At 35.2% G+C, this 12,644-nt stretch overlaps 1 protein-coding gene across 7 annotated transcripts in view; it reads right to left on the bottom strand.

Moving 5' to 3' along the window:
* RAPGEF2 (Rap guanine nucleotide exchange factor 2) overlaps nt 1–12,644 on the bottom strand; it is a 260,165-nt gene that overhangs the window by 24,885 nt on the left and 222,636 nt on the right. For all 7 annotated transcript variants that reach the window (XM_025385707.1, XM_025385709.1, XM_025385708.1 and 4 more), the window contains 8 exons: nt 12,363–12,499; nt 11,232–11,390; nt 4,586–4,738; nt 4,151–4,315; nt 3,121–3,228; nt 2,826–3,029; nt 2,597–2,705; nt 1,923–2,169 (listed from right to left, as the gene is read on the bottom strand). In XM_025385707.1, coding sequence (XP_025241492.1) covers nt 1,923–2,169; nt 2,597–2,705; nt 2,826–3,029; nt 3,121–3,228; nt 4,151–4,315; nt 4,586–4,738; nt 11,232–11,390; nt 12,363–12,499 — 1,282 coding nt within the window. The remainder of the gene's footprint in view (nt 1–1,922; nt 2,170–2,596; nt 2,706–2,825; nt 3,030–3,120; nt 3,229–4,150; nt 4,316–4,585; nt 4,739–11,231; nt 11,391–12,362; nt 12,500–12,644) is intronic.

The following is a 12,644-nucleotide window of genomic DNA, read 5'->3' as shown; positions in this document are numbered from 1 at the left end:
TATTTAACTCATGGTCGACTCTAAGATCTTTCTTTGTTACTGTGCTGTTAATAATTCTGCATTTAGGACTGGGTGTGGTGGCTCATGCCTGTAATCCCAGCACTTTGAGAAGCCCAGGTGGGTGGATCATTTGAGGACAGGAGCTCGAGACCAGCCTGGCCAAATAGCAAAATCTTGTCTCTACTAAAAATAAAAAAAAATTAGCTGAGCATGGTGGTGCACACCTGTAATCCCAGCTACTCAGGAGGCTAAAGAATGAGAACTGCTTGAGCTCAGGAGGTGGAGGTTACAGTGAGCGGATCCCAGCAATTGTACTCCAACTTGGTTGACAGAGCGAGACTCTGTCTCGAAATAATAAATTAATTTTAAAAATCTGCATTTAGGTAATTCATTCTTTTCATCCATTTAAAAAAAAAAGCTTTTCATCAAGGAGGGTTATTTTAAAAATTGATTCTTATTTTCTGTAAATGTCAGGTGCCCTAATCCATTGTCTCTTAGAAACTTACTCAATATAAATATCCTATTGAGTCTATAACTACTACTCACTGCTTATCCTTAGGACTCTGCTATAGAAGACTTCTTCAGCTGATACAAAACCACCAATCATTACTCTACAGTTTAATCGGGACAACTCAATCAATCAATAATATATTTTAAATCATATTTCTCTAATCTGTAGATGAAAATTTTATCTGAAATGGAGTTTTTTAAAAGATCTGAAATGGAATTTTTTTAAAAAAGAAAAAGAAGTGTTTGATATAGTCCTGTATATCTACTGCATGTCTTTAGACCCATTAATTTATCAAAGAAAGAAATTACACGTTTTAAAGTTATTATCTCTTCTAACATTGTAGTTTGGGGACTATATAACTAAATGTGGCACAGTGAGAAATGGCTGACAGTAATCGAGTTTTATAAAACATCCCTAGACTCAAGAAGGAACTAAAATGAAGAAATAAGCAAGCAAACAAGCAAAGCTTAAAAAGCATCAGAAATACCTGCAATTTTGTCTAGCCTGGCTGAGCTCCCGGCATAAATAAATAACCAAGAAGAAATTCAAGAATACACCTGACATTCTGACCACTAAGTTGACTGGGAAGAATGAAAGGAGTTCTGTGCTTGGTTGTTGATGCCCTGACAGTAATTAAATAACTGAAAATAGAAGAGAGAGGGGAATATAGAGAATAATAGGGATGAATAGTGGCAACTGGATAAAGCAATGATTTGATTGGTAACGAGCCGATGTTGTTGGTAACGAAGATACCCAGAAACAAAATACAGTAGAGAAAGCAACTCTAAATCATCACGGAGGAGACAGGAGGCAAACACACTCTTACTTTTAAAAAGTCCAAACCTGCGACCGGGCGCAGTGGCTCACACCTGTAATCCCAGCGCTTTGGGAGGCCAAGGCGGGTGGATTACGAGGTCAGGAGTTCAAGACCAGCCTGGCCAAGATGGTGAAACCCAGTCTCTACTAAAAATACAAAAATTAGCTGGGTGTGGTGGCAGGCGCCTGTAATCCCAGCTACTTGGGAGACTGAAGCAGAAGAATCACTTGAACCCGGGTGGCAGAGGTTGCAGTGAGCCGAGATCGCACCATTGCACTCCAGTCTGGGCAATAAGAGGGATACTCTGTCTCAAAATAAAAAAACAAAAAACAAAAGAAAAAAAACTCCAAACCCCCCAAAAATAGTTCAAATGAGGAAATGCTAAACTATCTTTAAAGAAGATTGGGAGTGGCCAAATAAGTGGCAAAAACGAGATTAAAACAAATTTGATTGTTTAATTACTTCTTCCAAAATAGCTCAGTAATAAAAACCTAGAACATTTTCAGACTCATGCAAACATTAATTACATCACTACCTTTGCATATCATTTTAACAAAACAAAATAATGCACAGAAAATGTAGGCAGATGCTTACTTGTATGGTTTCTGTGGCAAGATACTGATCCGAGTCTTGTCGAGTATCTTTTTCAGCTTGTTCCTTCCTCCAACAGTGTTGGCTTTACTTTTTTTGTTCACTTTTTCAAGTCCTATCACCTGTTCTACATCTACAGCAAGATCTGGAATGGAGTAGCGACTGGCCTTTTTGATGTCACCAATTTTAGGAAGGTGGGGGGCACCATTTCTTTTCTCTTCTGACAGTCTTGTTAGAAGTTCTTTAAATACTAAAATAAATGAAAACAGAAAAACCACATAATGGCAATTAGAAGATATCAGAACAATTCTAAGGCAATTGTGGAACTTGGAAATACATGAGAAGTACAGACTTCAGTTATCAAAACTGCAAACCTGCAGAAAAACAAAACCACACAGTAAATGAATGACGCCAAATCTGCTTGGTATGTTGCTCTATCAAAATAAGTTTAAAAAGAGTAGTACAGTACACTCTTTATGGGTATTTTCGTATTTATCAATAAAATATTTCAGTTATCAATAAAGACATAGATTCAAAATATATATTATGGTCAAGTCAGTAGCTTTTTATTTAGATCGAATCTATGCTTTTACCATACATGCTTTCTTATGATGTCTGAAATACTGAGGGAAAAAAAGGCCAAAAGGAGAAAAACGAAAAGTATGCCAAATACTTACCAAATAAATTGGTTTTCACAGTGATAGATAAATGTGTGTTATTTCTAAGAATTTCCATGGCTTTTGACAGCTGAATGTTTTCAAAGTTTTGGCCATTTACTTCTAATATCTAAAAATAAAATTATAAAATTAATGTATCAAAACTGACTGGGGAAAAAAAAAAAAAAACCAACAACAACAACACAGACACCAAAATTCACCCTTAAATCTGAGTTTAGAAATAGCATACCTGATCCCCCCGTTTCAAGCCTGCTTCAGTTGCTTTGCTACCTGAATCTACACTGTCAACAAAGATTCCAAATCCCTTTTCGGAGCCTCCAAGTAAGATAAAAGGCAAAGGAGCTTCTCGGGATGGTTTTGTTAACGTCATCAATCTTCTTTTTGCTTTAGCAGCACATGCGATATTCAACAGCCTTAGGTGTCCACCCATTTTCTGTAAGAGTTCAGAAACAGTAGTGTCAACTCAAAAACAGGCTGAATAAAATGAACTTTAAGCTGATCTTAAAAAAAACCACAAATATTACCTCTCTTTCCAGATTGTTTTCAAATTCTTCTAAAAATCGAGTCATTGCAGGATCTCCTTCAAAGTCATTGAAGTGATTATTTACCCACAATAATACTACCCGTGTAACCTGAAAAGTCAATTATTTTCCGTAAGTGTCCTTTTTAGTGCCAAAAATGTGATTAAAGTCATTCCAGAAAAGATATCCAACTTTCAAACACTTTACCCAATAATAATAAACAGGAAAATAAATTAACAATAAAGTCTTCAATGAGGATGACCTTCTGAAAATCAATTATTTTTACTTTGACTATAGACTTCATGTTGCTTTGCCAGGAAAGGTTCTGAGTCTGTGAGGGTATTTAACCTAAAACTTGTCTAACTTTCAAAATGCATTTGAAACAGATCAAAATAAAAGCAAAGGTGTAATAAAACAAAAATCAGCTAACACAAAAGACAGAAACTAGAAAGTAAAGGTAGAAGAACAGACTAGACAAAGAGAATCAATGCTATTAAGCCTAGAAAGCTCCGTAAGGGTGCAGAATATAAAAGGAAGGAGATAAGATAACATAGTTTATCATCCAATCTGGCCTTAGTGCTCTCAAGAGCTCTAGATGGTCTCCTTAGAATTATAATCCTGGGGCCTACAGCGAGTGATGACTGCCATAAAATGCTGCTTTGGTGCCAATTTAAAAATTGTAACTTTTATCTGGTGTACACTGACTACCAAACTAGAAAATGCAGATTCCTATGGAGTCCAGATGTTTGATTATGTTTTAACACACTCCCAACAGAACTTAAAAAATGTTTAAACATTTGGTGGCCAATTTATTGGCCCTTGTATTTAAAGAAGACTGAACTAATATTTTGTTCATATTTCTAAGTCTGAACTAATATTTTTATATCACCTTTTTGTTTTGTTTTTTTTTTGCTTAAGAAGTACATTCTCCTATCTCATTACATTAATCTGGACATAATTGCTGTGACAAATATTTACATGTTTACATTTTAACGTTTCATATTTAAGAATCAAAACAGAATATATTTCCAACCTTATCCCTGAGGCTCGGGTCATTAAACCACTCCAATAACTTTTTGCCCACTTCCATTGGGCTAGAAAGAAAAGTCCTATAGGTCAACAGAAAGTCTTCTATGAATGTTGGATCTACTACTGAATGCTCTTCTACCAAATGCATTGTTAACCTTTCTGAGGTACCCTGTAACAAAAAAAAGGTTTAATTACTATATATATATGTAACATTTATATGGTACTGGGATTTCAAACATTCAACATAAAATTAATTGGGTAGTAACACAGTTAACAATAAATGAAACTGCTATTCATCAGGAGATCATACCTAAAGATTTTCCACAACTGATAACCTTTAAGAGATAGGCTTAAAAATGAAAAAAATCCTAAACTGCCACAACCAATACTACCAAAAAAATTCCTTTCCTTGGGAAGTAGGCGTGGTCCTGTGTCCTACCTTGATGACAATGTGTCCCTTTCTTGTTCCAGTTCGATCAAGTTCTCGGTGTTCTTTCACCATAACAATCTCTCCTTCCTCTTCAACTTTTTGCATGTTCTTTTCTACTTGGTTGAGAATACGGCAGTAATCTTGCTGGGCTATGCAGACAAACTGGAATAAAACATAAGTCACATGTTAATGATAAAGTGCTTGTAAAAGAGTTAGCAGTACTAATAATTCAGTGTTTTAATTATTTAAAACTGACATTTTTCCCTGTCTTTCCCATACTTTCTAAATTAATGCTGTAATGAACCTTAATCAGACTTCTCTACTTTTAATGTATTTCTTCCTCAGTCAAGAAAAGTTTCATTTCTAGAGTATTTATATGTATTTTACATTCAAAATCCTAACAATTTTAAAAACCTAAAGATAAAATTAGAAGATAGCTTTTTCATGCTTCTTTCACAGTTAAAAAACATTGCAGTGGGGGGAGCAGAACTGTAGGAGAATAGATGTGAAAACTTAATTATCATTTAGTGAATTAAAAGAATTTGAAAAAGCAACCATTTTTGAATAAGAATGATTTTAATAAAAGATACAGACACTCAAAGATACCTATGGAGTAGACATATTTGCTAATTACATTGACGAAACACCATTTTAGAAAGCTTGTTCAAAGAAGGTCAAAACACAAACCACATATGTGTTATAGCTCAAACCATTATCCTTATAACTGGTATTAAGGGTAATCCTTGCTCTTAAAGAAAAAGTTAAAAATCTGCATATTAAGTCATTACTCTCCCTGACCCCAAATATAAAAAATTTCAGAGCTTAGGGCAAACCACTTAAGAAATTACATTTCTTACAAGTTTTAAAGAAAGTTAAGAATGAATGATAAAAATCACTTATTATAGAAATTAACTAGAGGTTAGTGAAGAGACAAGAGATCATTTGGAAATGGAAAGAAGTATAGTATTTCTTTTTCTCTTTTAATGTGAAGAAGATGAAAAAGGAGGTGGTTAAATTATATTGTAAATAAGATAAAATAAGATGCAATCACCTGAAATCATGATTTCATAGGGCACTTAGAGCTCTGATAATACATTATTCTTTTTATATTGCTCATATGAATTTTTAAAAAAGATACTATACTAAGTATTATGATAATCATAATGACAACATCTTCATCATCACTGCCATCACCATCACACTGTGGCAGCCTTATGGAACTTTTTCAATTCATCCTCCTAATCAAACCATGAGGAAGGTGCTATTATCCTCATTGTACAGATGAGTAAACAGCCCGATGTCTCATAACTACATGCTGGCCACTTTAAAATAAATTACACATGCACATCAAAATCTTGGAGAGAAATAAACTGTTAATATTATTTCTGAGCAATGCAAATTATAAGTGACTTTCATTTTAATATTTTTCTATATTTTTCATGCTTTCTGCATAACCAATAGATTTTAAGTAGAAGCAGCAGTTCATAAGAGGAACAGCATATTGCAGTATGTTTCTCCCAGAGTTGGCTAATCTCACTAGTTTTTCTATTAAGCATTTTGAAGCAAAAAGTTAAAAATCAAAAGATATAGGCTTTTTTTGTACTAGTAATTATGTATACTTTAATTATATTAAAAATACTTTTAGAGCTCTGATACTACATTTTTAAAAATATTGCTCATAGTATCACACTAATTTTATAAATAAACTGTTAACATTATTTCTGAGCAATTTCCTTAACACTGACCACAGGTGTATAATGTTTCAAAGTATATGATCCTTAGTTTCTTACCTAAAAATTATTTTATTTCTTTGTACACAGCAGCAAAATTATTCCCAAATACATAGAAGAGATTTAGAATGGTTTTATTTCCAAATAATTCTAGGTGTTCTTTCTTGTGCTCAGTTTTAGAGAACATAATTAAATACTCATTTTCTCATTTATCTTCTAAAAAAGAAATACATCCCTGAATCCAACTGAATAAGTAGATATAAGGGAAAAATGCTTTTTGAAGAGAAATGTACTAAAATTAATCTTGACTACAGACTTTTTTTTAATTAGAATAAATTTGATTTGAAATTCTTAGTGTCTAGACAGACATTTTGGCATTTATTCTGTAGCAAGCTGAAATACCATCCAGAAAGGAAAAAAAAGAAAAAAAATCCCAAACTGAATTTCTAATATGGTCATATAGAACTGGCACCTAAAAAGAAATACATTTTACATGAAAATATTTATCTTTTTTAAAGAAGCTACTTATTTTTGCTATAACAAATTTATAGATCTAACATGAAATTCACAGGTAACATTTAATTTTAACTAATACGATGAAGTCAGTTGAAAATCTTTGAAAAAAATTTTTTTTTTTTTTTTTTTTTTTTTTTTTTTGAGAGAATCTCACTCTAGTGCCCAGGCTGGAGTGCAGTGGTGTGATCTCAGCTCACTGCAACCTCCAGCTCCTGGGTTCAAGTGCCTCAGCCTCCCAAGTAGCTGGGATTACAGGCATGGACAACCATGCACAGCTAATTTTTTGTATTTTTAGTAGAGATGGGATTTCACCAGGCTGGCCTCAAACTCCTGACCTCACGATCCGGCTGCCTCGGCCTCCCAAAATGCTGGGATTACAGGCATGAGCCACCGCACCTGTTCAGAAAATCTCTGAATTGCTTTACTGAGGTTTTAGGTTTCTGTAAATCTCACGGGTTTCAGATTGCTGTAAGCCCATGAAAGTACTATATGATCTCAGTACCCTGGTATGAAATAAAAATTCAAATAAGAATTCACTTAAAGTCAATGGCAGTTTATATCATAGGATTATTTTCCTTTGGGCATGACATTATAATTTGTATTTAAGTAAAACATTACAGATGATAAATGAAATAAAATTAAACTTCAATCCACATATGGTGTAATCAATTTTCAATTTATCCACAGCAAACTGTTTTCTCATCCAAAACTGCTTCTTACACTCTAAGTGGTATTAGTGCCTATGATTCCAGGAAGAGGTGAATCTAACATAGATTTGCTTTAAGAGGTTAGATCTATTTAAACTGGCACTTTGCAGTCTGTGAGGGAAATTCATACCGAATTGTTCACACAGGTATCCAAGTGTTCATTCCCCACTTGAAGGGTGGAGGGCAGGGCTAAGCAATGCCTGGGTGTCACTGGCAGGCCTAAGACACAGGCAGTGGAGAAGAATAAAGGGACTAAGAGGGTAAAAGAGGAAATGAAGAAAGGGAAACAGAAGAAGTGAAAAAGAAAAGAAAGAGGTATATGTGGGTAATGGAAAACCATTACCAATTGCCTGGTACCATAGGGTGTGTGTATCAAGCTCTGAATTTTGTCCTTTCATACCACACAGGGAGTAAGAATAGACACTGAAGAGGGAGAACTGGAAGAGAATACAAAGAAGGGACCCAGAGCAAAACAAGAGCTTGACCATGTCATGGGATCCAAACAAATAAATCTTAAATTTAATCCATTCATCATTGTGTTCTTAGGCTTAACATGAGCTCAACTATCTTACCACAGAAACCAATATTCATTTTGGAACTCCCTGAAATATAAGATAATGACGACAAAGCCTATACAAAGTTGTTTTTTCTTGGTAAAGATAGCATCATTTTTGTTCATTTCACTCAATAACTTGCTTCCCTACAATATGATCAGTAAAATAACAAACTCACGGAGGCTATTTTATGCATGAATAAAAATATGGTTCTCACCGTTTCCTTTACCTCTCTCAACAAGGAGATGAACTAACATTTGTATTTTCTGACAGATATATGATATTTTAAAATGGTATCCCAAGCAAGCACTTAAAATGCCAAAATTCGTTCTCCATCCCTGTTTAAGGAATCCCTTAGGGATAAAATGCTAGGCCTGAGCAGATGGGTCAATGGAAGTACAGGAACAAAATCCCTGATTTAACATATTCCTTTTACAGTGGTGTGGAGTGGAGCAGAAAGGAAGACCGGGACTTTCTTTAGCAGGTACCTCAACCCTTGACCCTCTTCATAATTAACTTCATACTAGGAGCTATAGGAGTCTATAGATCTTTTTTTTTTTTGAGACGGAGTCTTGCTCTGTCGCTCAGTCTGCAGTGCAGTGGCGCGATCTCGGCTCACTTCAAGCTCTGCCTCCTGGGTTCATGCCATTCTCCCGCCTCAGCTTCCCAAGTAGTTGGGACTACAGGCGCCCGCCGCCACGCCTGGCTAATTTTTTGCATTTTTAGTAGAGACGGGGTTTCACCATGTTAGCCAGGATGATCTCGATCTCCTGACCTCGTGATCCACCCGCCTTGGCCTCCCAAAGTGCTGGGATTACAGGCGTGAGCCACCGCGCCCAGCCAGAAGTCTATATATCTTAATCAGAGTTTTATTTTGAATTGGACTCTTCCCTGCTGACTATGTGGGTTTCCCACTAATCTTTCACTTGGTAAATAAATTAGATTCTTTTCCCTAACATAACCCCTACTTCCTCTTCCTTTTCCAGAACTCCCAGATAAATAATGTTACCTGGTACATTTGACATGACTTAAGCACTCTGTAATATTCAGTCATATAACATTTCAATCAATTATCCTGAAACATTCTATGCCGCATATCATTTCAGTCTCATACTTACAAAACTTCTAACAAAAGAGTTTGGCTAAGGGGTAATAATGTAATGGCTGAATTCTCAAAAAAAACAAAAACAAAAAAAACCTTTTACTTGCCCTTTAAGGACACACACTCTAACTCAAACACTATTGTAATTCCACTATGTAGAAGGGTTCAGGGAAGAACTGAGAAGACAGGAGACAGGAAAAACCTTTAACAATTTGCTAGCTTGTTTTGACTCAGTTTAGATTTAGTCTTTTTTTTTTTTTCAAGAGTACAATTACAGAGCTGAAATAGCATATATAATTCCCTTTAAATGCACATAAAGACTTCAATATTTACCATTTGTTTTCCTCTATTATACCACATAACTGAGAATTAGCCATTTTGTTTTCCTCTCTTACACCATTTTGTTTTCCTCTACTATACAAAATAATTGGGAAGTAAATATATTTAGAATGCGTTTCTGGCATTACATATTCACAACACTGAATTCATAGCCTTATTTTTTTTTCCTCTATGGTGCTCATGGAAGGAATTAGCTGGTGGAATTATTTAGATTCTATAGATAAGATAATTTTATGTATAGTCATGGTCATTTTCATTTTTAGTAAGTAAAATGCTTAAAATGAATATTTAAATGAGTGATACCATTTTACATTGACCGGGCACTATAAAAATTCAATTATGTTATTTTAAAATAAACTATATTCAGATGTTTTTCAAACTGCAGACTAATAAATACAATGACACTTAATTAGTCTAAGTCACATCATTTGGTTGTTCACATTTAATTTTGTTTCAGAGACAAATCCTTTTAGAAGTCATAAATTATAAACACCTAATAATATCAAAAGCATCTTAAACGTACTTCTCTGTAATATGCTGGTTGCCAGTTAAATCAATCTAGTTTCACATTTGGCCTTAGTATTTTCTCTAGTCAATTATTAAATGCTTTTAAATAATAAATATTAATAAAATATCAATACTGATACTATTTGTCTTTTGCTGTCAAGTATTTTCTTTTTATTAGCTATTATTTAACTAGCAAGTCATTCTACTGATTCACACTATGATTAATTTCCATGACTCTTCTAAAATCAATTTCTTACATGTATTTAAATAAAAACACTGCATAACTATACCTAATCACTTTTATTAATGTATTTACTTCATAATGTGCATTTTACTTCCATATTTTGATGAGATTATTAATTACTGATGGCAATCACTTTTTTTTAATTGAACTCACAGTTCTGTGCAGTTCAAGTAACTTTAATGGAGATTAATTTTTACTTTTCTGCGGTGTTATAAGACTAAAAGTAATAGTTCCACATTAAAATTTTATTGGTGCAGGCATGGTGGCTTATGTTTGTAATCCCAGCACATTGGGAGGCTGAGGCGGTGGATCACTTGAGGTCAGGAGTTTGAGACCAGCCTGGCCAACATGGCAAGACCCCATCTCTACCAAAAATACAAAAAGGCCAGATGCAGTGGCTCACGCCTGTACTCCCAGCACTTTGGGAGGCCAAGGCAGGTGGATCATGAGGTCAGGAGTTCGAGACGAGCCTGGCCAATGTGGTGAAACCCCATCTCTACTACAAACACAAAAATTAGGTGGGCATGGTGGCGCGCACCTGTAGTCCCAGCTGCTCGGCAGGTTGAAGCAGGAGAATCGCTTGAACCCGGGTGGCAGAGGTTGCAGTTAGCTGAGATCGCACCACTGCACTCCAGCCTGGAAGACACAGTGAGACTCTGCCTCCAAAAAAAAAAAAAAAAAAACAAAAAAACCCCACAATTAGCTGGGTATGGTGGTGAGTGCCTGCAATCCCAGCTACTCCGGAGGCAAAGCAGGGGAATCACTAGAACCCAGGAAGCGGAGGTTGCAGTGAGCCGAACCTCTGCACTCCAGCCTGGGTAACAGAACAATACTCTGTCTCAAAAACAAAAATTTATTTGTAAGATATTTATATAGGAAGAAAAATCTCATCACAATGGCATATAAGTGCTCTTTATTAAGAATAAAATATATACTTTTAATGATATATTTTATACCTGGCAGTCATCCACCTTTGTTCTCATCACTCCTTTCATGTATTCTTTGTCCATGGTAGGAGAGACACCAAAACTATTTCCCATACATAGTATTTCTGCTTTTCCATCTGGGTAAGTCACTTCCACAGATCCATTGAGAATCACTGACCAGGAGTCCAGCTAATCCAAAAAAATAAAGACAAAGCAGAAAGTAACATCATGATCATACAGCTGAAGGTGCTAGTACGGTCCCTAAAAATGAATGAGCAGATCTTCCATTTTGGAGATAAAACAAGTAACTCTATTTTACTGTTTAACAAGTTCACAGAAAAAGGAATAAAACACAGCCACATATCGACATGTTTCCATATGCCTAGCACAGAATGCGTATCATAATGCCCTTTTAGTTTGACTTTGGATATTCTTCTCTAAAATGACACAAGGAAAAAAATTTCTCTGTCCCCCAAAGCTCATGTAGACAAAATGATCATCATTGCTTCAATATCATTTTGTCTGAAAAAAGGCATTAAATTTACGAACATTTAAGATGCAAAAACTGAAAAGTTAATATATCAAAACTTTCTATTTGCATATGAAATTCTGCAAATAATGGGAAATAGAATGGATTTGGAATATAGTGACTCATATGGTTTGGCTCTGTGTCCCCACCCAAATCTCATTTGAGTTATACTCCCATAATTTCCATGTGTTGTGGGAAGGACCCGGTGGGAGATAATTTGAATCATGAGAGTGGTTTTCCCTATACTGTTTTCGTGCTAGTGAATAAGTCTCACGAGATCTGATGGTTTTATCAAGGGTTTCTGCTTTTGCATCTTCCTCATTTTTCCTCTTGCCGCTGCCATGTCAGAAGTGCCTTTTACCTCCTGCCATGATTCTGAGGCCTCCCCAGTCATGTGGAACTGTAAGTCCAATTAAAACCTCTTTTTCTTCCCAGTCTCAGGTATGTCTTTATCAACAGTGTGAAAATGGACTAATACAGTGACATAACAGGTGTACCATAATTCTTGATTTATTCAAACTTACTGTTGTTGGGTGTTAAAAAGGAAAAAGTAAGAATTGGGGTTTTGTTCAATTGCTGTATTGAGATATCTTTAAGAAGAAACTTTTTAGGTGGTAAGAATAGCTAATCACCTCTTCACCATCATTTAACACTATGGTCCCTGCTCTTTCCACCACTGCGAACACCATCACAGCACAGAGTTCTCGCCTCACCGACATCGTCATATTGGCAAAAGCAGGCAACTGGTGCATAAATTCCAAGAGTTGTTCTGAAAAGCAAAAGACATACTTTATAAACACTACAACTTTTATTAAAAACAAGTGTTCAAAAAGAATGCTTTAGGTTCCTTTCTTTTTAAATGCCCTACAATGTTGCTTATTGAAAAACACATCTCAAGTATCTTTAACACCAGT

This window comes from Theropithecus gelada, chromosome 5, assembly GCF_003255815.1.
Source record: "Theropithecus gelada isolate Dixy chromosome 5, Tgel_1.0, whole genome shotgun sequence".
Taxonomy (NCBI): Eukaryota; Metazoa; Chordata; class Mammalia; order Primates; family Cercopithecidae; genus Theropithecus; species Theropithecus gelada.
This window is presented reverse-complemented; position numbering and strand designations above follow the sequence as displayed.